The sequence below is a fragment of the Gopherus evgoodei genome, chromosome 7 (assembly GCF_007399415.2).
Source record: "Gopherus evgoodei ecotype Sinaloan lineage chromosome 7, rGopEvg1_v1.p, whole genome shotgun sequence".
In the NCBI taxonomy this organism is placed as follows: domain Eukaryota; kingdom Metazoa; phylum Chordata; order Testudines; family Testudinidae; genus Gopherus; species Gopherus evgoodei.
In genome coordinates, this window is record NC_044328.1 from 85,774,747 (window position 1) to 85,799,402 (window position 24,656).

General features: G+C 41.1%; 1 protein-coding gene across 2 annotated transcripts in view; it reads left to right on the top strand.

Moving 5' to 3' along the window:
- The window catches only part of POC1A (POC1 centriolar protein A), a 102,678-nt gene extending 87,015 nt beyond the window's left edge, over positions 1 to 15,663 (top strand). For both annotated transcript variants that reach the window (XM_030570762.1, XM_030570763.1), the window contains one exon: positions 12,987 to 15,663. In XM_030570762.1, the coding sequence (XP_030426622.1) occupies positions 12,987 to 13,085 (99 nt within the window). In that variant the 3' untranslated portion in view covers positions 13,086 to 15,663. The remainder of the gene's footprint in view (positions 1 to 12,986) is intronic.
- Positions 15,664 to 24,656: the final 8,993 nt, after the last annotated feature.

The following is a 24,656-nucleotide window of genomic DNA, read 5'->3' on the forward strand; positions in this document are numbered from 1 at the left end:
CAGTAACCTTTGCAGTAACCTTTGCAGCAATTAATTCTTGGTCCTTTATATAACCACTTTATGCTTTCAAAGCACTGTAAAATTTAAATTTGCAGTGGTTACAAATCATATACTAAAATTAAGACCACTTTCTGTGAATTCACAACCATATGGGGTTCCAAACATTAAAATAAATTTCTTTGTGTCCTTTAAGCTTTCCTTTTCCAAAGTGTGAAAGCCTGCATGGATCATGGTAGAGGTGGTCTAGTAGCATACTAATTTCTGGAAATTAAGGAAATCTATGTGTTCAATTCATATTTTTAAAAAAACCTTGTCAGTAGATTCTACACATAGTATTCTTCCTTTTGGGGAGTGCATCGCTATCTTGCATAAGAGAATTAACTTCAATTCTAGATCCTCAGCCTGTAAAATCAGCATAGCTCCATTGTCCCCTCCCCTGCTCAAATCCTACTCTTTCCCTAACTCGTTAAACATACTTGAAGTTCCAACATTTTCCCCAACAGCTTCTGTCCTGTTTCCCTCCACCATGCTTCTCCCTTGCACATATCTGGGTCTCACCACAGCCCTGTCTTGTGTGTGGGTTTGTTTTTTTTTTTTAAAGTTTTTAAGCATTTATTTTGTCTTAACCACGTTACCTCACCCACATCCACCACACACAACTCCTGCCTCCACTAATTCCGCACATTTTTTTAACTTCAACCACAAACATTTAACTGTTGAAAAAATCTTAACACACTTCTTACTTACAGTATCACTTAAATAACATACTCTAAACATTACAATACCAGCTTCCTAAAATGATAAACAACTTGCAAACCATTTCCACTTAAACAATCCCCACCGTGAACATGCAACACATCCAAATCTAACAGCATAACAAAACATAACCAGCAACGAAAAATCAACACAACCTCCAACAAAACACCAGTTCATCACTCCAGTTAGAAAATTGTAATTTCTTAATGGTAACCATGTGGAATGGAAAGATTAAATATTGTATGTGGAGGTGCAGAGAGAAGCCACGTATTACAGGGTTGTGCATGTTGATGACATATTGCAAAGAAGATTAATTCATAGTTGTGATTTGGAAAGGCTGAGTGAGAGGATTTAACAAGTGGCTTCATAGCTATCTTAATGGTTATATTTGTGGTATGGTTATTCAAGTGCACATACCTGTCTTTTAATTAAGTTTTTTTTGTCTAAGGGGGATATAAAAATTAGTCTCTATATGCATTTATATAACAGGTTTGTCTCCCTTGTTTCTCATATTAAAAAGAAATCCTGTCCTTTTCATAGCATTCAGAAGAATCTGAATGTATCGTATCATATATAACACTAATTCTCGTTCCAACTCAGTCTTCTGCTCCTGAGGAACATGAACGTGATTGAAAAGTGTGGAGGTTGGGGTGGATTGTCAAAATAGTCCTAGTTTTATCTAAATGTGTTGAATCTTGCAACACTTACATCTTGAGTGGAAATAGGGAGGTAAAAACCAAAAAACATTTTCTTTCAAAAAAACCATAATGCTATTCAATAGAAATACAAGAAAACGATGGGGCAGGAGGGGTGGGAAGTAGGGGGAGTACTTTTAGATCCCACTGCTGATCTATTTCAAACCATTCTGGTTAGCATCTCCAGTGTTGTACACATTAATAAAATGGAAACTATACGAACTATTAGTATTTGTGTGCTTCACCAGTAGTAGGATTGGAATGCATTCTTTATCTTTCATTATGTATTGTGATACACAATTCTAATTGTTGTGTAATGGGCTCCATTTCTACTGTACAGGTGTTTTTGTAGGAGGAAAAATACTGTAGTAAACACTGTATGTGAAGTTTAAAATAGATCTATGCAATGCAAACATACCTTTTAAAAAGAGGTTCAGTAACTTCAGAAATTCCAAATGTTATTTTAGACCTAGCAGGGAGAGGAGTGGAGGAGGAATAAATTAGAACATAGGATAAAGTTGGAAATGAAGTCTGAAAAGATGGTAAAAATAGCTGCATTTAGGGAAAAAGTTTTCCAAGCTGTACCAACACCAGAATAGCACTAAAATGATTTAATGTTAATGTTTTAATCTTCACTTGACACTGTCTGTATCCTTAGCTGCACCCGGTATACTTATGTGAGAGTAGATTTGTGCATTTAATGATATTAAACAATTCCATAACTTTGCAAGCACTATGATGGTATTGTACCCCTTAGAATGTGTGACTTTGGCTGAATGAGACAAGACAACACACAACTAAGACTTCAGAGTGCTGCAGGTGGGAACAGTAGAAATAATTACTCTTATTACCGAGAGGAGAGGCATGTGTGGAGAATAGGAGGCCAGAGGAGGTCAGAAAGGACTGAATTTGTGCTTCTGTGGAGTCAGGGGTCTCCAAAGGATTGTGGAATTTTATCATTGCAAGTCTGGAGGCCATAACTAGCCATGTTATTAGAGTCTGGTTAAATTTACCATTCCCTGAGGCCTTGGCCCTAGATCATCAGTAGCTCTCTGGATCCATGCAAGGGAGTAAAGGGGTGTAAAATTCCTCTTCCTGTCTTGTGCAGGCTACGTGGACCATGGATTACAACACTTGGGGAAGTAGGCTCTGCGAAGCCACCACTACTTTTTTTCACACAGGTAGTTGAGGACTGGGAGAAGCCTTGGTGACCAGGTAACATGACCTGTGCTGGATGTAGCCCTGAGGCAATGCCCTCTATCCAGAGCAACAGTAAACTGGGAAGGAGATTGTGACTCTGAGTACCAGTCTTCTTCCTGAGCTGCTCTGGTGGCAGCTCATCTGCATGCTGCCCGTTGCCTAGTGAAGTGTCGATCTACCTCTTGACTGGTGCTGCATGTTTGAATTCAGATTCCAGATATAAAAGGCTTCTCTCTCTAAAATATATAAATGCCACTGCATTTCAAGTGGTTCTTAAAAAAAAAATTCTGGTGTCTCCGTAAAATTAAAGGTACACAAAGGATCTGCTTGGAAAAAGACCAGGAGTATGTTAGCTGTATCTTACTGGTATCTTACAATGAACTGTCTAATTAATATGCCTGAATAGCACCAGTTAGAAAAGCTTTACGTTCATAAGCGGAACCACGCATTTAAGAAAACAAGACAGGCTTCCGCTGTGATATTTCCACATGCTATATATTTGCACATTTGTCCCAGTTTTCCCAGGCATTTTAATTGTTTAGCATCGAGGGAGCGTTAGTATATTTCTGATACACTACCTTGAGAAGGTTGGAGTAAAACTGTGATAATGATTTTCTTTTGTTCTCAGTGAATTTACTCAGCTCTAACCTTTTAATTAACATAATGTGGGGAACACATTGTATTTGTGATAAACTACTTTGGTTGGAAATTTTGCAAACATCACATTGATCTCCTATTCATTTTTTAACAGAGAGAGATATACTGATCTCATAGAACAGGAAGGGACCTTGAAGGTCATTGAGTCCAGTCCCCTGCCTTCACTAGCAGGACCAAGTACTGATTTTGCCCCAGCTGGCCCCCTCAAGGATTGAACTCACAACCCTGGGTTTAGCAGGCCAATGCTCAAACCACTGAGCTATCCCTCCCCCCTTCTAATGTCTCTCTTTACTTAAATGATTTATAGTGTTATATCCTAAATAGTACTTTACGGGGGGGAGAAAAGATGATTTTTCATGACTTCACAATGCTGAGCGATCATTTATACTAGGGAACCAGTTGAACATTGTCATCTGAAAGTTAAGAATTGTGCTGCGGCCAACGCACAGTTCTTTGGTCCATGTTGCAAATTTGTGAAGTTACGTTGTGTGCTCACCAGTTGTCAGTACCTTCCCTCCACCGAGAGCAGCTGTAATGAAGAAGTGGAGTGCTGTCTACTTATGAGACTGTAGGACTGTTTTGACTCTTCTAAGAGGCCTCTTCCTGCCAGATGCCAGCTGGAAGTAGAAGTGATGAAGCTGTAGAGACGCTATGGCCTGCCCAACTGGACGTACTGAAGCGGGGTTGACTCTTCAGTGAAGTATGTTAACTAACTCTAGAAAGCTGTATGAGAAGGGACTAGTGGCTGCTGCATACCACTTTTAGCAGTGACAGAGTAGGTGAATTTGATGTAGCTAATGTCCATGATGATGCTTCTTGTGCATGATGTTATGATGTTTTACTCTTGGTTTGTGCAAATGTTTTTAACTAATATTATATTTTCTTATTTGGGAGTAAATATGTTACTCCATCTTCCTTTGTTTACTTTGTAGATGAAGTGGTTTTAAGATGTCATGTAAGCAAGAGTTATGTATTTAGAATATTAACTAGAATCATGTTTAGTTTTGATTTACTTTGCAAATGTTTTTGCATTTTTCTATATATAAATATCTTAAATATGAGTGTTGTTCTAGATTTGACCTGCAAAGATAAAAAGTTAAAAACTTTAGGCTTCATTTTCCTGAGTAGCAGCATTAAATTCATATCTTTGCTGTTCTCAGAAATGGGCTAAACTTAAAGATGCAGCAGTCAATTCAATGGGTACATTGATGCTGCATTGAACACCCACAGCTCGCCTGCATCAGCTGACTTGGGCTCAAGGGGCATAGGCAATGGATTTATTTAATTGCAGTGAAGATGTTTAAGCTTGGGCTGGAGCATGGGCTGTGGGACCCTGTCCGGGGTGAAGTGAGGAGGGTCCCAAGCCTGGGCTCAACTAAGCAACTACACCACAGTTAAACAGCACAGTAGCCTGAGTCTCCTGAGCCCAAGTCAGTTGATATGGACCAGCCACAAGTGTTTAATTGCAGTGTAGTCATACCAAATGTGTCCAGATGAGGAGTTGGAATGAATATTCTCATAACATTTTTATGAGGCAACAAAGATGTTTTCTTTTGGGTAGCTTTTTCATTCAAAACCCGTTTGCTTTAGGATATGTTAATGTAACTAGAGCAGAGCTGGTATTCAAATATGTGTTAAAGTGTGCTATCTCACACTCTTTCTTAGCTGCACTTACAGCTCAAGTATTCCTCTGTAAGAGCAGAAGGTCAGTGAATGAATATCTCAGCTGTAATGGGAAAACTTAATTTGGAATGATTAGCATGCAGGGTTAATATACTTTGCCATTATCACAAACACCCGCAGTTGCCATTATCAGTAGGACAAATATATGTAACGCTGGTACACAGTGGGCACTTGCTGGGGGAAATAGCTTCTATTTTGTGTGGGAAGAAAGATGTGTCTATTCCAAATGAAAACCGAGGTCAGAATCAAGTTATCATAAAAATTCATAAATTGCTGAGAGAATCCACCCACAGGAAATGGAGTTTCATATGCATCCAAATTAATCCTGCATTAAAGCCAGGGGAAAAACAACACAGTTAAATTTAGAAGAGTTCCTAAAGCCCTGAGATAATCCCCACCAGGAAGTCAGGACAATCTAGGTTGTGTGAGATTAAAAGATCATTTCACTTATTCCAGAAGTGATTGTGGCGAGGGTAAGTTTTTAAATGAAATTCACTAGTGTAAAAATGCAATTGGGGTGGGGAGGGGAATGAGTTTAATTCAAACTGAAAGTGGTCTTCAGAATAAAGTGTGTAGTCTAAAATAAGTAAAGCAAAATCATTATTGTGCTTACATTCAGAAATATTATTCAAAATACATAATGCAAAGGAATGAAATGGCCCTTCCCTTCTCTGAGATGCATTAAGTACAGAACAAGCAAGTGGTTCAGTAAAATTCACTGATGACTTCAAATAGTTTCAAATTTTGGCTCTTGTGCCTCTGTCACTACACAAACACACCAGTGGATAATAGAGATCAGAAGAAAAGCTTTTAGAACATATTAAATAACTCAGTTTTGATTCCAGTGCTGTGTTCCTTATTTGATATCTTTAGAAACATTTCAGTCTGAAAAACCTCTGAAATACTGGAGAAACTGTTGCTTTTTGACGTCTTAATCTCATCTAGAGGACCAAGATACTATTTTTCATATTCTCAGTCCTCCCTTTTGATGATACAATAGCTTTGAGCTCTGACTCATTCAGGATATTTCATTTCTTTGCAGGATATTGACAGTGCTCTGCATTATTTTCTTGTAGCTACTGTTTGCTGAAAGCAACTCTCTGAAATATGCTTGTTTTGAGTCCTTTATAATCTGGAAATGTGGAAGGTTTTTTCCTTCTAAAACTGCTTAAATACCACCCTTATGCTCCTCATGTCTCACTGTAGTATCACTGCATGATACAATCCAAAGATCTGCTCCTGTGCTGAGCACCTCCCTTGAGCTGCTGAGGACCTTCAGCTTCTATTGGCCTTCAGTGAGAAGGAGCTCTCTCAGAAATTGCCTGATGCAATCCCACACTGCAGTCAATGGGAATCTTTGCATTGACTTCAGTGGGCTTTGGATTAGGCCCGAGGTGCACAGCATCTTTCAGGCCTGGGACTTTGGCTTCTAGACGATATTACTTTAAACCTGGGCTGTTGTCCATGTCCACTGAAGAAGAAATCTGACAGACTAAATATGTTTAAAGTGGTTTGAATGCCTTTAAAATGACTAATTCTGCAGAGCTACTGTGACAGCATCAGTGTTTAGATCACTGTGAACTATATTTGGCTATGCATATTCAGTATATGTTTGTGGCTAAACTAAAGCAGATAATTTTAGGAGTATATTGTATATATTTCTCTATATACTATAAAACAGTGTAAACGTCTGAAAGGTCACCAAATAACACACAGGGGAGGAGACCAAAAATCAAAGTTAAGAACAGCTTCCATCTTTAAATATCCCATGCAGTGTCCTTAAATAAAACTCCAATATAATATTAAAATAATCTAACCATTAAAGTACTCTAAAAATGATCTTGTCTTAAATACAATAAAGAATAATTAAGCAAACTCTCATGTTGCCACTTTGGTTAAAAATAGGACACTGCAGTCTACAGTCCTTCAATATGCAGTTCCCTTCAGAATTTACCTTGCTATAATACAGCATGCATTGTTTTGATGACATTGAATCATGTGGCCCACCCCATCGGTTAGTTTTTTGAAGCCCATTTTTCTTGGTGTAATTATGAAAAAGCCCTCTCTTGGGGCTTTGAGTTCCTTTGTATTTTTTCTTTCCTTTCATTGATTAGTTTGTATGTTTCGAATGTATCAGTCTTCCCCTAGGGACTCGTGAGCAAGGCTTTAGCTACTCCAATATATATTAACAAGCCTATATAATATCTCGAAGCAGGCCTTGCTCAGATAGATACTTCCAGGTAACTCCTTAATCTCAACAATAAATGTATGATTCAGATAAATATATCATGATTAACACCAGTGCAGTTTGGCCATGTTTGTCATAAGTGTCCATGAGAATTGTGAGGGCCTTGTGAGGAGTATTACACCCTAAAACTTCAGCCATAATTTGGGGGGGTTCACTTTGCTCTGCACCGCGAGGCACGGGTCACATGCAGGTTTAAACTAGTGTAAATAGTGGAGTCTCTGTAACTTGAAGTCTTTAAATCATGATTCGAGGACTTCAGTAACTTAGCCAGAGGTTACGGGTTTATTACAGGAGTGAGTGGATTAGGTTCTGTGGCCTGCAGTGTGGAGAAGGTCAGACTAGAAGTTCATGATGGTCCCTTCTGACCGTAAAGTCTATGAGTCTAAGTCTATATCCTGATGTTTGTCAATATAATATTGTGGTGCTTCAGCACTGCTTTTCATATGGCAAATACTACCAGGAACATTGGCATGGATATGGATCACAAACTATTCTGTGGGACTTGGATTGTTTCTTACATTAGGTCTAGAAATCTATGTTGGCCTTACTATACTGACAGCATCATTATGAGATTATGAAGACTGAAGAAAATGAAATAACGTATTCATAATGCCAAAATGTAATCATTCCAGTGTCCCCTTTGTGCTTTTTGGTTTGAAAATCCTCATATCTAAAATTAAGTTATTAGGATGCCTTTAATTCCTTTTCCACTAAAAGACTTTTGTCATTGTGTCCTGTTCTGATAGATTCTTTTGCTAGAATGAAAACATATCTTTATAAATTAATGTGTGTGATTCAGAATAAAATCTTAAGAGGTAGCTTAAGAGGTAGCTTTTTTCTATTTGATACAATACATGCTAATGCTCTGCCAAACATTTCTAAGGTAACATGTTCCAAACTGTGTCCAAAATACTAGCTTCCGCTTATCATAAAACCACCAAACAAGTTTCATCCAAACTGTATTTGAAATAATAAAGACTCCTCAAGTTAAAAGATCAAGCTGTAAACTCTTCAAATCTCAATTAAAAAAAATACAGATTATGTATTGTAAAATCTTTAACGATGATGAGGATAGTAAGGAAAATAATTCCAACAGTGTCTATAGCATCCATCTGTAGATGTCTTAGTGGCATTGTGCTTGTCCCTAGCATTAACTCTTTGCTCTATATTTTTATCTATTTCACCCTCAGACCCAGGCCAAAACAGATTTGCTGGATTAACCAGTCATTAGCTAAACTGATTCCACTTCTCAACTATCCAGGGGGATATGTGGTGTTCCTCTCATGTCTAGATCTGCTGCTGTGTTTGAGGAGTCAGTAGCCAATAGAATTACTAATAGAAATCACCCTCCAACCTGCTGATGGTCTGCATTACTGCTCTGTGTAGAGAAGGCCCTGGATACTAGTAACCATTTCTTGTGTTTTTCTAGTGTTTTTTGGATAAACACCAGTTTCATTTGTGTGAGGAGTGTTTTATCAGTGTTTATAGCAGAGCTTCTCATTTTAGGTTTTAACTGATAAAGTAAAAATTAGGGCTGTCAGGCGATTTAAAAAAATAATCACAATTAATTGTGCGATTAATCGCACTGTTAAACAATAGTAGAATACCATTTATTTACATATTTTTGGATGTTTTCTACATTTTCAAGTGTATTGGTTTAAATTACAACACAGAATGCAAAGTGCTCACTTTATATTTATTTTTGATTTAAAAAAAAAAAAGAATATTTTTTCAATTTGCCTAATACAAGTACTGTAGTGCAATCTCTTTATCATGAAAGTTGAAATTACAAATGTAGAATTATGTACAAAAAAACCCTGCATTCATAAATAAACCAGTGTATGTTTTAGAACCTGTTAAGTCCACTCAGTCCTACTTCTTCAGCCAATTGCTCAGACAAACATGTCTGTTTACATTTGCAGGACATAATGGTGCCCACCTCTTGTTTAAAATGTTACCTGAAAGTGAAAACAGGCATTCTGATGGCACTGTTGTAGCTGGCATCACAAGATATTTACATGCCAGATGGGCTAAAGATTCATATGTCCCTTCATGCTTCAACCACCATTCCAGTGGGCATGTGTCCATGTTGATGATGGGTTCTGCTCGATAACCATCCAAAGCAGTGCAGATCGATGCATGCTCATTTTTGTTACTTGATTCAGATGACACCAGCAGAAAGTTGATTTTCTTTTTCGGTGGCTAGGGTTCTGTAGTTTTCACATCAGTGTGTTCTCTTACATTTCTAAAAGCATGTTTCACACCTTGTCCCTCTCAGATTTTGGAAGCACTTCAGATTCTTAAAACTTGGGTCGAGTGCTGTAGCTATCTTTAGATAACTGTCTCACATTGGTACCTTCTTTGTGTTTTGTGAAATCTGCTGTGAAAGTGTCCTTAAAATGAACATGTGCTGGGTCATCATCCGAGACGAAATATATGGCTGAATGTGGGTAAAACAGAGCAGGGGACATACAATTCTCCCCTAAGGAGTTCAGTCACAAATTTAATTAACACATTTTTTTTAATGAGCGTCATCAGCATGGAAGCATGTCCTCTGGAATGGTGGCTGAAGCATGAAGGGGTATACGAATGTTCAGCATATCTGGCACGTAAATACCTTGCAGTGCTGGCTACAAACGTGCCTGCTGTCATTTTCTGGTGACGTAAATAAGATGATCACCATATTTGGGGTCGGGAAGGAATTTTCCTCCAGGGCAGATTGACAGAGGCCCTGGAGATTTTTCGCCTTCCTCTGCAGCATGGGGCCTGGGTCACTTGCTGGAGGATTCTCTGCAGCTTGAGGTCTTCAAACCACAATTTGAGGACTTCAGTAACTCAGACATAGGTTAGAGGTTTGTTATTGAAGTGGATGGGTGAGATTCTGTGACCTACGTGGTGCAGGAGGTCAGACTAGATGATCATAATGGTCCCTTCTGACCTTAAAGTCTATGCGTCTGTAAGGGGGCAGCATTATCTCCTGTAGGATCATAGAATATCCAAGTTGGAAGGGACCTCAGGAGGTCATTTAGTCTACCCCCCTGCTCAAAGCAGGACCAATCCCTAGAAAGATTTTTATCTCAGTTCCCTAAATGGCCCCCTCAAGGATTGAGCTCACAACCCTGTGTTTAATAGGCCAATGCTCAAACCACTGAGCTATCCCTCCCCCTGTAAATGCAAACAAACAAACTTGTCTGTCTTAGCAATTGGCTGAAAAGAAGTAGGACTGAGTGGACTTGTAGGCTCTGAAGTTTTACATTTTTGTTGTTGTTTTTGAGTGTAGTTATGTAAAAAACCAAAAAAAATCTATATTTGTAAACTGCACTTTCCCAGCAAAGAGATTGCACTGCAGTACTTGTAAGAGGTGAATTGAAAAATACTATTTCTTTTGTTGTTCATTTTTACAGTGCAAATATTTGTAATAAAAAAATATACAGTTTGATTTCAATTACAACACAAAATACAATATTTGTGAAAATGTAGAAAAACATCCAAAATATTTAATAAATTTCAATTGGTATTCTATTGTTTAACAGTGTGATTAAAACTGCGATTATTTTTTTTTGTTAATCGTGTGATTGAACTGGGATTAGTGACAGCCCTAGTAAAAAATATGTGAAATTATTGTGTTTTAGTGATTAAATATTGATTACTTATATTTAATGCTTTCTCTATCTAATGTTTCAATATTACCAGCTGCTCCAGTGTCCTTGAAATGCACTTTTACCTTGCTGACTATCCTTGATTATTTCAAAGTAATCAATAAATGACTTCCAGCAGAAAATTTTATCTCCATGTAATTTAAAATATGCTTCCTGCATACTTTGCATGTCTGTATCTAGATTTTTAGAGCTATGAGGGAGAACTAGTGGTGATCGTATTTATAAGGCATTAATCATTCTCTTTAGAGGGCACAAAACAATCTTAAGATAAGCATGTCATGGGTTGCCCTCCTTTAAGATGCCACCTGATGTGCTGGGATACCACTGAGCCCACCTGTTCTGCCAGCCTGGGCCCCCTTTACCCTGTCCTGTTGAGCCAGGCTATTAAGTCATCTCTAGCACACATACAGGGAGGGCCACACCCAACTGCAAAACGACAGACGCTGAGATCAGCTCTGGGAAGCCTCAGCTTAAGGGACTTGCCCCAGCACTCAGGTGTCCACCTCCCTTGGAGTGCAGACCCAAAGGTATATTGTAGTGCGCTGTGGAGAAATCTATACAACGCAAGCTAATAAATTTGTCTCCTCCCTCAATGTGGAGGAAGATATGTACTACAACATGCCCCCCCCCCCAGTTAGAAATTACAGAAACTCGGTTTAATAAATAAAACAAATTTTATTAACTATAAAAGGCATATTTTAAGTGGTTAAAGAGATAGCAAACAGAACAAAACAGATTACTAAGCAAATAAAACAAAACACGCAAACTAATTTGATTCACTAAAGAAACAGATTACAAAATATAATTTCTCACCCTAAATTTTGTCACAGGTAGATTACAGAAAGTCTTGAAAGGCAGCTGCACTGGCCTGCAGCTTGAGACTTCGGATATTTCCACTTACAGACTGGACGCCCTCCCAGCCTGGGTTCAAGCCTTCTCCCCTCAGTTCAGTTCTTGCTCCCAGGTGTTTTTCAGTGTTTCTTTGGGTGGGGAGGAAGAGGAGAACCATGATGATGTCACTCCCCTGCCGTATATAGCTCTTGTGTATGATGGGAACCCTTTGTCTCCCAGGAAGAACGTTGGCATTCCAAGGGGTGCGTCCAATACCAGGTGGCCCAGACCCATGTTTCTGCAGGGCTGTGGCAGCCATTACTCTGAGGCTGTCTGGAGTGTCCACAGGAAGACTAAGCCCTTTCACAGACCATTGTCTTTGCTAATGGCCCATTAGTTCTGTGTAGCTTTTCCATTATTGTACCTGAAGGGCTAGCTGGGGGTGACACTCAGAGTAACACATTTGAAATACAGATAGTCAATATTCCTAACTTCAGATACAGAAATGATACAGGCGTACAGATTGGATAATCACATTCAATAAATCATAACCTGTCCAATGATATCTTACGTAAAGTATATCAGTTGTGTCATATCCATATCATAAGCATATTTCATAAAGAATATGGCGTGTAATGTCACAGAGCATATCTAAGAATATTTACCATTGTTGTTGCAATTGTGCCTACTCTAAACTTCGTTAGATTTTTTTGCTTATCATTTAATTTCTGGTCTGTTTGTTTGTCATAAATCAGCAGCCCATCTCTAAGCTAACTGACACAGCAATCAGGAAAGGAGAAAAGAATTGGAACTAAGACATGAAATCAAAGACAACAGGCCAAGAAAGGGAATAACTACTCAAAACACCTGTATGTCAGGGGTGTAAAGTGTACACCTATTACATGAGCTCCCTGGTATTTGGCCTATATGTCAAAGGAAACAACACTCCACCAAAAAGAGGGAGGGAGTGAAGAAGAAATCTGGGCCCGCGCTTTGAAAGTGCTCAGCACCCACAACTAGGACCAGATTTTCAACTGAGCTCGGCAGCTCCCATTATCCTCAGTAGAAGTTGCTGAGCTTGAAGCCTCTTTGAAAATTCTGATTGCGGAGAATAGCCCTGGAATTGCTAGTGATACGTTATATTTAGCAGCTGTTTATATATTTATATATTATATATTTAGCGGTAAATGTACAGCATGTGGCTTATTTTCATATATCACTCAGCAGCACTCTTTATGTTATTATTTCCCTTTGCAGACTGTTTCCATTCTGGAGCAGAGACTGACACTGACTGAAGACAAGCTGAAGGAGTGTCTTGAGAATCAGCAGAAGCTCCTGCACAGTAAAGGGAATTGATTCCACGAGGGGCTGACAAAGCTGGCGTTGTCTGGAGGCTTGGGGGTTTGTTTGTGTGTTTCTAATACTTTGGGTGAATCATTTTTAACAGATGGAATCACTTATTTTATTAAAATAAAATGTACAGCCAGTGGCATCTGTAAATACCCTTTTTTGTTACTGTAAGAATAAAATTCTCTTATTTCAGTAAACACAGCTAACAATTTGTGATCCTTTGAGTTAAATCCCCTTTGAGCAGAGGCAGTGCTAGCCCATGGGGGCCCTAAGCAGGAATATTTTTGTCTCCACAGGACATAATAAAATGCGAATAGGGGGCCCCTGTGAGTTGATCGGGACCCTAAGCAATTACTTAGCACTAATCTGTACTAGAATCGCTCCAGCAGCTCTGCTGTACGCCTGTAGCTGCGCCGCGGTAGTGCTGCCAGAGCAGATGCTGTATGCTGACGGGGGAGAGCTCTCCCATCAGCATCATTACTCCACCTCCCCGAGCAGCAGTAGCTTAGGTCACTCAGGGGTGTGGCTTATTCACACCCCTGAGTGACATAAGTTATACCAAAGTAAGCACTAGTGTGTACAAACCCGAAGTCCGCTTATGCCTAGCGCCAGCTCTGTTGAGAGCACAAGTGGAGTGCAACGGAAGGGAAGAGCCTAACTTCTCAGAGCTGCTGCTGAGTTAAACTAGTTAATCTGAGCATCTGGGGAATGTGAAGCATCTGGAAAGTGCTGTACCAGATTTGCTGATCTATAGTTGGTGTCTGCGTGTGTGCTGGGGGATTTGCGCACAGGCAAAGAATGCCCAAATGATGGACGTGTACCTCAATTCTAAAACTGTAGCAAGCATCAAGCAGAGAATGTGACTCATGCTTCTAGAAGGTTCTCCATCATCCAAGTCCCAAATGGCTCCTAGGGAATTTGATGAAGAGCGAATCTGAATGTCCTTTGCACAAAGGATATAGTAGTATGTGGGATCTACTCATTGTGTAGAGAGTGAAAATAGCAGGGCCTAAGGCGAGATGAGATGCACCAGCTAGTAAGAAACAATATGGTCCCAAGGAACATTCTCCTTAAATCTTGATTCATTTTTTTAAAGGAGTTGTGGGGAGGAGGATAAATAGCAGAACTGTTACCGCAGCCTTTTACTTTTTCTGACTGTCTCAAATCAATTTTATCTTGATATTTTACGGCTAGAACGGCACTTCAGTTCACATTGATATTTTTTCCCCATAGACTCTACGGTCAGGGCTCTATGCATGTGTCTAGTATGTGACTGCACAGGAACCTTTGCTAATACTCCTCCTAGCATTCACCCATGACCTCCCCCGACGTAACTGCTTGCTGTGTCACTACTACCTACCCACCTTGAGAAATCGGCTGCAGAAGCCCCAGCATCACCTGGTTGCTGAAATCCTCCTAGTTGCTGCATTTCTGACCCTTTCAGTTGCACTGGTTCCTGGCCTCGTTCCTCTTCCACAAAGCTTCCAAATCCTCTGGGCATTATGGAAGTTTGCCTGAGGCCTGGCTGGCATGTCTGTCTTCATACAGGGCTATGCAAAACTAGCCCTTTTCTTGCACCTATTTCTGCGAAGGCTGTGTCCCCCTGAATTCTATTGAAACCTTGTTAAATCTGACTGAGAGATGCTTATTTCCACTAGGATAAAACTCTTTTCTTTGTCTCTCCCAGCCCAGAAAGTTCCTTATCTCCTATGCAAGTGCTTCCCACATCTCCAACTCCTTCTAGCTGGAGCCACATAATAGATTTCACTCCCTTTGGTTTGCAAGCAGCCAGTGGTTTTGTTTTGTTTCCAAGCATCTTTGGTTGATGAATTTGAATCTCTTTCTGCATAACCACAGACTAAGAATGCTTATTTTCTCCATTTCCAAGCTGTGAATCTGAGAAATCATTATTTTCACTTAGATTCATCTACTGGAATCAATATAGTGATATTTTTTCCCATAACAGCCATTTTTTTTAATGCTCTTTCTAGAAACTTTCATTGGCCTTCTGTTTTGACGTCATTACATCATTTTCATTAATGGAGAAAGAAAGAAAAATAAAAAAAAATGAAAATCTGCTTTTAAAGGAGGAGGGCTATCCCTAAACTGATCTAATTTGACTGGCAGAAATGATTTAAAATAAAAAGTGGCTTCATGGAATGAGAACTTGTAATTGGATCTTGTCAATTGAATCAAAATGTCTTGGAATGCTCATTAGTTAACTTCAATTTCAATTTTCTCCAGTTTCTTGATTCTCTTAAGTGCTTTTCATCTAAAACTTTATCAAACAATGCTTTGTATTGCTCTTAATAGTGTAAATATATTAACGTCTTGGAGATATAAACATTTTGTATAGTATTTTTGATTGAAGCTTTCAATAAAAGCAATTTGGGTGTAACATTCAATGTAGATACTTTTCCTTTTAGTTTTTACAGTGAACTAATTTCAAAGATACTTGTGTGTGTATGTAGGTAGGTGGGATCAATACACGTTGTCTTATTCTCCTGAGCATTAGAGATTGTATAAACAGATAAATAAGAGTTAATAGAACAAAAGTGCTTCATATCTCTTTTGCCTGGAAAGGGTTAACAAGAACAGTGAGCCTGGCTGTCACCTGACCCGAGGACCAATCAGAGGACAGGATACTTTCAAATCTTGAGGGAGGGAAGTTTTTGTGCTGTGCTGTTAATTTTGGTGGTTGTTCACTCTGGGGGCTCAGAGGGACCAGATGTGCAACCAGTTTTCTCTCCAATCTCCCTGATACAAGTTCTTATAGATTCAAAATAGTAAATACTAGGTGATAAGGCGAGTTAGGCGTATGTTTGTTTTCTTTATTTGCAAATGTGTATTTGGTTGGAAGGAGTTCAAAGGTGTATTTGGCTGAAAGGAGTGTAAATTGGTATTTTGCTGAAAAGATTTTAATTTGTACTTGTATACTTAGGCTGGGAGGGTATTCCCAGTGTTTATAGCTGAAAGACCCTGTACCTATTCCATTTTAAATTTACAAAGATAATTTTTACTGTTTTTTCTTTCTTTAATTAAAAGCTTTTCTTGTTTAAGAATCTGATTGGTTTTTTTATTCTGGTGTGAGACCCCAGGGGATGGGGTCTGGATTCACCAGAGAATTGATGGGGAGAAAGGAGGGAAGGGGGAGAGAGAGGCTAATTTCTCTCTGTGTTAGGAGTACTGTCTCTCTCAGGGAGAATCTGGGAGGGGAAGAGAGAAGGAGGTTGAATCACAGTGATCTTCCAGGGTAACCCAGGGAGGGGAAGCCTGGGAGAGGCAACGGTGGGGGAAAGGGTTTACTTTCCTTGTGCTAAGATCCAGAGGATCTGGTCCCCGGGCAAGGTTTTGGGGGGACCAGAGTGTACCAGGCACTGGAATTCCTGGTTGGTGGCAGTGCTACAAGTTCTAAGCTGGTAATTAAGCTTAGAGGAATTCATGCTGGTATCCCATCTTTTGGACACTAAGGTTCAGAGTGGGGAATTATATCATGACAGTATTCTCAAGTTAGGAACCCAAGTGCCATGGATCTTCAAGGAGAATTGCCTTCTTAATTCACTCAGGCGGTTTTGGAAATTCCACATTTCATGTTACTAATGTAGCTCCAGGTTTCTGTGATCTCAGAAAGACTGACAAAGTATCTTAACAGAACCTAAAACAAAATACTCCCCCCCACCGAATGATTTAAATCTCCTCTCACTTTTAAATTTCTCATTTTCGTGGCACTGGACAATCTGCAATGATCATTTTGCAAAACTACTATTTCAGGAAGCAATTGAATAGATGAGGGAGGGAGGGAATGGATTGTAATTTTATTCTAAAATGTACATCTATACATCTGAAAAGGGCTCTGTTTTGCTGATTTTGCTCTGGGTGACTCCTGGGAGGACAACCAGGGGTTAAGGATTTTGGTTTGGATCTCCAAGGCAAACCCTAAGCCAAGTTCTTAAAAAAGTAGTTTAATTTGTTGGCATTAAGTTTGCCAGACATATGACCTCATTAAACTTTTAGCAACAGTTCTTTGTGCCGAGATTGGTCCCTAGGGGAGCTACATATGCCTAAAGGCTGCAGCAAATGGATTTTTGGCTGTTCTGGATATGGAGCATGTTAAACATAAGCATGATCTGTGAAAACGCAAGAAACTTCAAGCACTGCCCACTTTCCTTCCTGTCTGGGAGCTGGAATTGGAAAGCCAATTCCACAGTTTAGCTCATAACTAAGTAGGTAAAAGCACAGAGCACTATGATGCTGATTGTTCTGGGTTAGAGGCTGGGTGCCCAGCAGAAATTACCTCTAGCTGCAGTGTCATAACCAGACGCCTGTCAGCTAACTAAAAAATAAGATTAAACTCAGCACTATGGAGAAGCTGTGCTTGTCTTTACCAGTCTGGCGGTACAAATCACATATTTTCTTGGTCTTTTAATAATGAAAAAAAAAAGTTACATCTGCATTAAAATTTTAAACTGCTTTTCAAAGCCTAAGCAACTTGAATTAGCCTCTTTGTGGTGCTAAGAAGGCAGAGATGCAATTTTTCTCCAAGTTTTAGAAAAGGTCACCCTGTGCCAAGTGCATTTCCAATGGGATGATTTATTCTGTTACTTTTATTCCACACAGCACTGATTTGATGTGAAGAACATGGATGGCTCACATGAATCCAGGTGTTGGGGAAAAACCAGAACCCAACAAACAGCTGTCTCGCATAGAGCCAGCTTGGTGCTGTTGATAGCATGCTGGACTGTGAGCCATGAGGTCTGGGTTTCGTTTCCAGCTCTGAAACGAAACAGTCATCATGGGAGAATCTCATTATCTCCGTGACTCAGTTTCCCAGTCTCTAAAATAGAGATAATGACACACAACTTTTGTAATGTGCTTTGAGCTCTATAGAAGAGCAAATGATAGATCTAAATACAGTATGTTTGTTAAAGGGGGAGAGAACTAATATTCTGTTCAAGTAGATTTTTAGCATACTTTGGTTCATCTTTCTAACTGCAGCAAATTAAGTCATCAGTGTATAGTTACAAATTTCCCACCTCTCTGGCATTCGCTTTACCTTGGCTTGAATGACTGGCTCCTGTCACTTAGGATTTTTCAGACGGGAATGTTTTGGAGACAGTTGTACTCTGGATATACACTAAACAATGGGGCCTTTCCCTAGCAGCACTCCAAATTACTTTACGCTCTGTACATCACTTAGGACATAAACATTCTCTTCTCCAGTAGTGCAGTGGATGCTGGGAATCCCATGGATCCTTCATCATCACAAAAACAACCAGGCTAAATTAGCATGGTGAGTAGTGCCCAGAATCCTATCGCTTCTGCGCCCCTTTGCCATTTGTACTCCTTGTGAGCATTTTTTACACAGCCAATAATTCACTTCCATGTTGTTAATGCAGCTTCAGTGAAGAGCACAATGACTCTTGGTATGGCTAAACTGTTAGCAGGCCACATTAGTGTGCATTTCTGAAAATGGCAAATAAGCACTGGGTCTAAATCATTTTGCAAGCCTTCAGCACAGTGGAGGAGCAGCAACTTTTGGTAATAGTGCTGGTTTGCCTGCTGGAAGAGTTAATTCCAGAAGTCGCAGAATAGCTGCCTGGATGAGATTTAGCATTGCTTCACTTCCCTTCTACACTCCCTCGGTGAGTATTTTCTTAACAACTGTCTGGGAGCTGTTCCATTCAGACTTCCCCCAGCGTGGGCCTATGAAAACACTTAGTCTGCTGCACTCAGGAAAGTTTCCATTGTCACACTCACATAGCCTTTACTGGAAAGCTAAAAATGGGCCTTGGTGCACGCTCCTGCAATTTGCCATGGAGCATGAATTTCCTGATGCCCTATTTTTATTCTTAATGGAGGGGGAAATTCCATCACTGCTGAAACAGCAAGCGAAAAGGGTCTCTGGAAATCTGAGTGGTCTCACCACTTCGCTTTGTACATTCAGTGAATAGGATCCCCATGGAACCCCAGTTAGAGGACCTTTCTGTGAAGTCATCCACTGTATGTAGGTGAGGCAGTAATAGGACAAGGTGTTGCCTGTGTTAACTTGTGTAGTGCATTATCAGTGTAGCCAGGTGCCACATGCTAACTGCAGAGACATCAAGCTGGCTTTCACTCTTGAATTCCTTCCTCACCCCTCAGGATGCAAGGTTGTACTGTACAATCTTGCGACAAGGTTGGGCTTGGTTCAAGAGACTCTGTTCTTTGCCCTGGAGACAGTTTTCTTACTTCAGCTGTTGGTATTTGTTGCTAGATTTAAAAAAAAAAAATGTTTGGTAAAGGCAGTAGTAAATGTCCACATCTCATTAAATATGGACACTTTCCAGGAGTTAGGGACAGAAGGTGGAGGACACCAACTGATCCAAGCTGTTATCCTGCTGTAAACAGCTGACTCAGCAGAGAGCTTTGGGAGATCACTGGGGCCAAGTGTTGGCAGTGTAAGAATCTCATTATTGCCATTGGGTTTTGTTGTGAATCCCAGGATAGAGTCAAAGGATTAAATCATGCCAGTGACTTTTGAACTGGCCTGTCACTGTTCCAGTTGTTATGTAGCTGGTGAAACTAGTAGCTTTCTCCCATGGATCAATGCTAGTGAGTATGATCTCTGCCTAAAGCCAGATCAACTAAAGAGTCTTGGGAAAGTTTTGAGCTTCCTAGATCCCAAGCGGTTGGGTTGAGGAAGAGGAGTTGCCTTTCTGTGCTTTGTCCAGGGGTTTTATTCCTTGACCTTTGTATATGTCCTGAAGTCCACAGAGAACTGATGTGCTCATATAGATGTCCAGCCACTCCAAGCTATCTCTTCTCATTTCCACCAGCAGCACAGCTTCCTTCTGGAGCCTTGCTTACCCATCTCCTCACCGGAGCCTGCAAAGTTCCTCCCCAAGGGCATTGGAACACAGGAATTGTCAGGACTGACTGCTGACAAGTTAGGAGCCAGCTCCTACAGGTAAGTCCCAGTGGGCCTGCAGGCAGATGATGCTGCATCCAGGGGCTCCCCCTCAGTCGCATTCCCCTCTCTACCTAACCATGGATTCTCCAGCTCCCTCGCAACCTCTGACCCTTTGGGATTCCCAGAGAAGTTGGTATGGGGATGGGGCAAAGGGCCACTTGTGGAGCCTAAATAGTATCTTCCCTCCCCCCTGTAGCATTCTGGCTGTTTGATCTGGTCTTCAGCTCCTGTCATCATGTTCTGAATTAAAGAGGGAGATGTCTCCCTTTGCCCCACCTATCAATGCCTTCTCAGGGGCGGGGCAACATTCACTTGAGGGTGAAGAGGAAAGGAAACAATTCATAGATACTACACTACTCTTCTGCCATGGGAGAGTGGCTAGCTGTTCCCTGTGCGGCTTGCTCGGTCGCTGTATTGGGTCACTTTGGGAAGGGATCCTCTTCCTGGGACACTGCTTGGGTTTAAATGCAGTTGCCGCAGCTGGTCATGAAAACATCTGGTCTTGAGTTTAGGCCCTAGAAGGCTGTCTTGCTTACGGAGGAGTTTGGAATAGCAAGATATTGTATTGGTCTCTTTGCATAGACCTAACGCCCCCCCCTCAGTTCTGCAGTGCCACTTTAAAAGGCCATAATTCTTTTGTTTGCCAGGCAGTCAGATGCCCCATTTGAGATCGCAGCCCTGCTGTGCCAGGTGCTGTACATGCACACAGTAACACCGTCCCTGCCCCAAAATGCTTACTGTGTAAGCGGACAGAAGGTGAGGGAAAGACAGGCACAGAGAAGGGCAGTGACCTGTTCAAGGTCACCTAGCAGGTCATTGTCATTGGTCTCCTGGCTTCCCGTCAGTCCTGTCCACTAAACCACACTGCCTCTCCATACTGAAAGAAAATCTGGATTCCTGGTCCAGGCTGCTTCCAGCTCGCTGAGTACTGATGACAAGGTGTCTTACCTGTTACGCTCAATGCTGGGCAGGGCACAGGCTGAATGTGATCCTCCAAAACAAAATCCCTGCACCAAGAGGATAAGTCAATAGGGAAAGCTGGCAAGGGAGGTTCAGATGCAAGGACCAAGGGAGATGATGTCCAGCAGAATGATTGCCAGGAGGCTAGAGGAGCTGAGAATGTTACAATTGCAATCAGTGGAATTGTGATATTTAGTGTTTGTAAGAGGTGTTCGCCTTTAATGGGAAACTGGGATTAAACCCCAGTGAACTTGCTGCAACTTCATGTAGAAGTGTGAGGAATGCAGCAGTGAAATACAGAGAATTCAGGGACTAAAGATCCCAAGGATGTCCTGTTCAAATATTGTTGTACCAAAACACGGTTGAGCTGATTAAAGCAGCCGGTTACAGGAATAGCTTTAATGCCATTTGATCTTTTGCTTAAAGATAGATTTATTTTCCCCTCCCTCCTCCTCCCACAAGCCTTTTTAAAGATCCTGTTTAATGTTTCCTGGGGGAGAGATTGACTTGTATATTGTCTGTTTTTTCTTTAATCTATTATTTATAAGATCACTTGATCTTAAAAAGGAACAATCAGTGGAGTGCTGAGACTCAAACACACTTGACTGGACGATAAACTAGATGCTGAGTACAGAAAAACCCTTCCTTCCTTCTGAAGAATGAGTGGCATCTGTAGCCCTGGCCCATCAGTAGTGCTCTCTGCATCAACCAGATGGATTGCCCTAGAACGTAATACTAGATGCTCCAAAGGGTGACATTCCCACCTCATGCTAGACCAGGACTGGGTGACTGGATGTAGTGTTGCTGCAACATTTCTCAGACAGCCTGCTGTGATAAATGAAGGTGGGGGCAGGTAGGTCTCTTTTATGGACACCCAGCCAGACAGTAGCTATAAAATCCCTCTTGATAGTTGTTCTCTAATTGCTCTACCTGTGAAGGGTTAAAAAGTCTCACTGTGTTGCATAGGTAAAAGGAAATGAGGCGGCACCTGGCCAAAAGAGCCAATGGGAAGGCTAGAACTTTTTAAAACTGAAAAAAGACTCCCCTTTTGTTTGTCTGTCTGTCTGTCTGTTGTTTTCCTGGGGAGAGGCAGACAGCACAGCAGTTCTGCTGTAAGAAGCTTGGAACAGGTATGAAAAAAATCTTCAGTATCATACCTAGAAACTACTCATTTAAAACCCCAGATATGTAAGTAGATCAGGAAATGTCTAGATTCCTCTATGCTAACCCCAGGTGCTTTTGTTTTGCTTGTAACCTTTAAGCTGGACCTCAAGAAAGCTATTCTTGGTGATTAATCCTTGTAGTTGCTCTTTTAAAATCTAGCAATAGCCTGAGTTCCCAGATGTATTTTCTTTCTTTTTTTTTAATTAATAAAATTTACCTTTTTTCAAGAACAGAATTGGATTTTTGTGTCTTAAGAGGCTTGTGCATATGTTGTTTAATTAGCTGGTGGAAACAGCTGATTTCCTTTTTTTTTCTTAGCTCTTCCCTGGGGTGAAAGAGGTTGAGGGTAACCCCCAGGAAGGAATTCCCAAATGCACCTTCCTGGGCTCTCAAAGGGGTTCTGCACTTGGGTGGTGGCAGCATCTACCAATCCAAGGTCAGAGAAAAGCTGCAACCTTGGGAGTTTAATACAATCCTGGAGTGGCCCAGTATAAATTTTTAGAATCTTTGCTGGCCCCCACCTTCTGCACTTGAAGTACTAGAGTGAGGAATTAGCCTTGATGCCCGCTGTTTGTTGAAATACTGAAACCATCCAAGGAGTCTGACCAGCGCGGGGAGCTGGGATAAAACCATTAGATATTTGTACAGCTGGGAACCTGGGTAGAAGAATCCCCTCTGTGAATAAGGAAAGGAACTGCTGAGAAAGCATGATAAGTTTCTCTGTCTTTGTTTCTTTCCTCTCCACGGAGGAGGGGCAGTTTTTGTTTAAAAAGAGTAAACATAGTGGCTAGATTGTGGTTGATATGTGCACGTATAATAGCTAATCTATGAGATCAATAAATTTGATAGATAAAATTACTAGATTAAATCAATAAAACACATTAGGCTAGAAAGGTGGGGAAAGTGGGGGATTGCTGCTGGAGATGCAGACCTGGCTTCCCCGAGGGAACGTTGTGTTTTCGAAGGATTCCCACAGTGGAAAAAAGAGAATGGGATTAGGAGGTGGAAAGGAAAGGAGAAGAAGGAGAAGTCAGCCTGGGGGTTTCCTGGATCCAGAGGGAAAGTGAAAGCTAGTGAGATCTGCACCAATGTCCCTGACCAGAGTAGCAGTGCTGAGACCGAGTCACTTGCTTGGAATGGTTCTGAACACTTTCCCCCTGCTCCCCTAGAACAGTCTTTGGCAATGGAGTTTTATGCATCCCTTTCTAGCAGTGGTTCTGGGAGAGCTGGAGCTGTGCCTGCTTGTACTGTATTAGGCCTTGTCTACACAGGGAAATTAATCCAAATTAACTAATGGTGTGACTTTGTAAAGTGGATTAGTTAAACTGCACAAAACCAGTGTGGATGGTCTCACTCAGAATTAAAGTGGTCTTAATTAAGTTTATTTTAACCAAATTTAGGAGATTTAAATTCTAAATCAGTCCATCCATACCGGGTTTTAATGCAGTTTAATGAATCCACTTTAAATCCGTCATTAGTTGATTTGGATTGATTTTCCTGCATGTCCCCATATAGACAAGCACTGAAATAGGGACTAGTTCAGTAGCTCAGTAACTCAGCTGGAGAAAAAAATTCATCTGTCCACAGGCAAGTGGAAGCAGTAGCTTGAGAAGTTTGCAAACACTCCGTAATTAACTTTCACTTTTAAGTGCTTTAATTCTGTTAACTTTTCCTCTAGTTCTTAACTCATTCAATCAATGATTGAGTTGTATGATGGCAGGATGACTTTCTGATGTCCTTGGATTTTGCAGTGAGGTCTCCATTAATTAGATTATCCTTTTCCAGTAAATTACTCGAATAGCTTTTTTACTTATCTTTAATGTTTAGTGTCCTACCATTGCAGCTGGAAGACGGAGGAAATCCCCAATCCACGTAACACTTCACCAGCACTCACCCTCCCATAGCCGCCACGCCTCTGATCACAAAAGGCAGACGCAGCACAGCCCCATTTAGTCTCCGGACCTTGGGTCTGGGCAGAGAGGCTCGAGGCGCAGCTTGCTGGCCACTGGGCGCAGACCATTGGAGGCATGCGGCCCCAGCAGGAGTACCAGTTCCGGCACCTGATATTTCCAAGACCGCAGTACTGCTCCAGGGACCCATCAAGGAACTGACGTTGGCAGTCCTTGGGCCGTCGCCAATCCACTAGGAGGGAATCACTGCTTGCGGGTGCTTCCCAGCACCAGGCCCATTTCAACTACTGGTCCTGCTCCTCATCCTGGTATCACTCATCAAGTATGAGAGACAGATTGCCAGCTCCAAGCCGCTGCGGATATGTCGAGTGCCACTGGTCCCTAAGACCCTGCTCCAAATCGGACTCCAGGCAGAGTTACTGTCACCCGTTGGGACCACCACCGTTCTGCTCTGTCCAGCCCTGGTTCGGAGCGAGGTTCCCTGATGGTGGGACAAGCTCTGGTACCAGCACCGGCTACACTGTCAGCACCAAATCCTGCCCCGTGACCTCAGGCATAGTGGCCAGCACCATGGTGCCCATGGAACTCATGGGG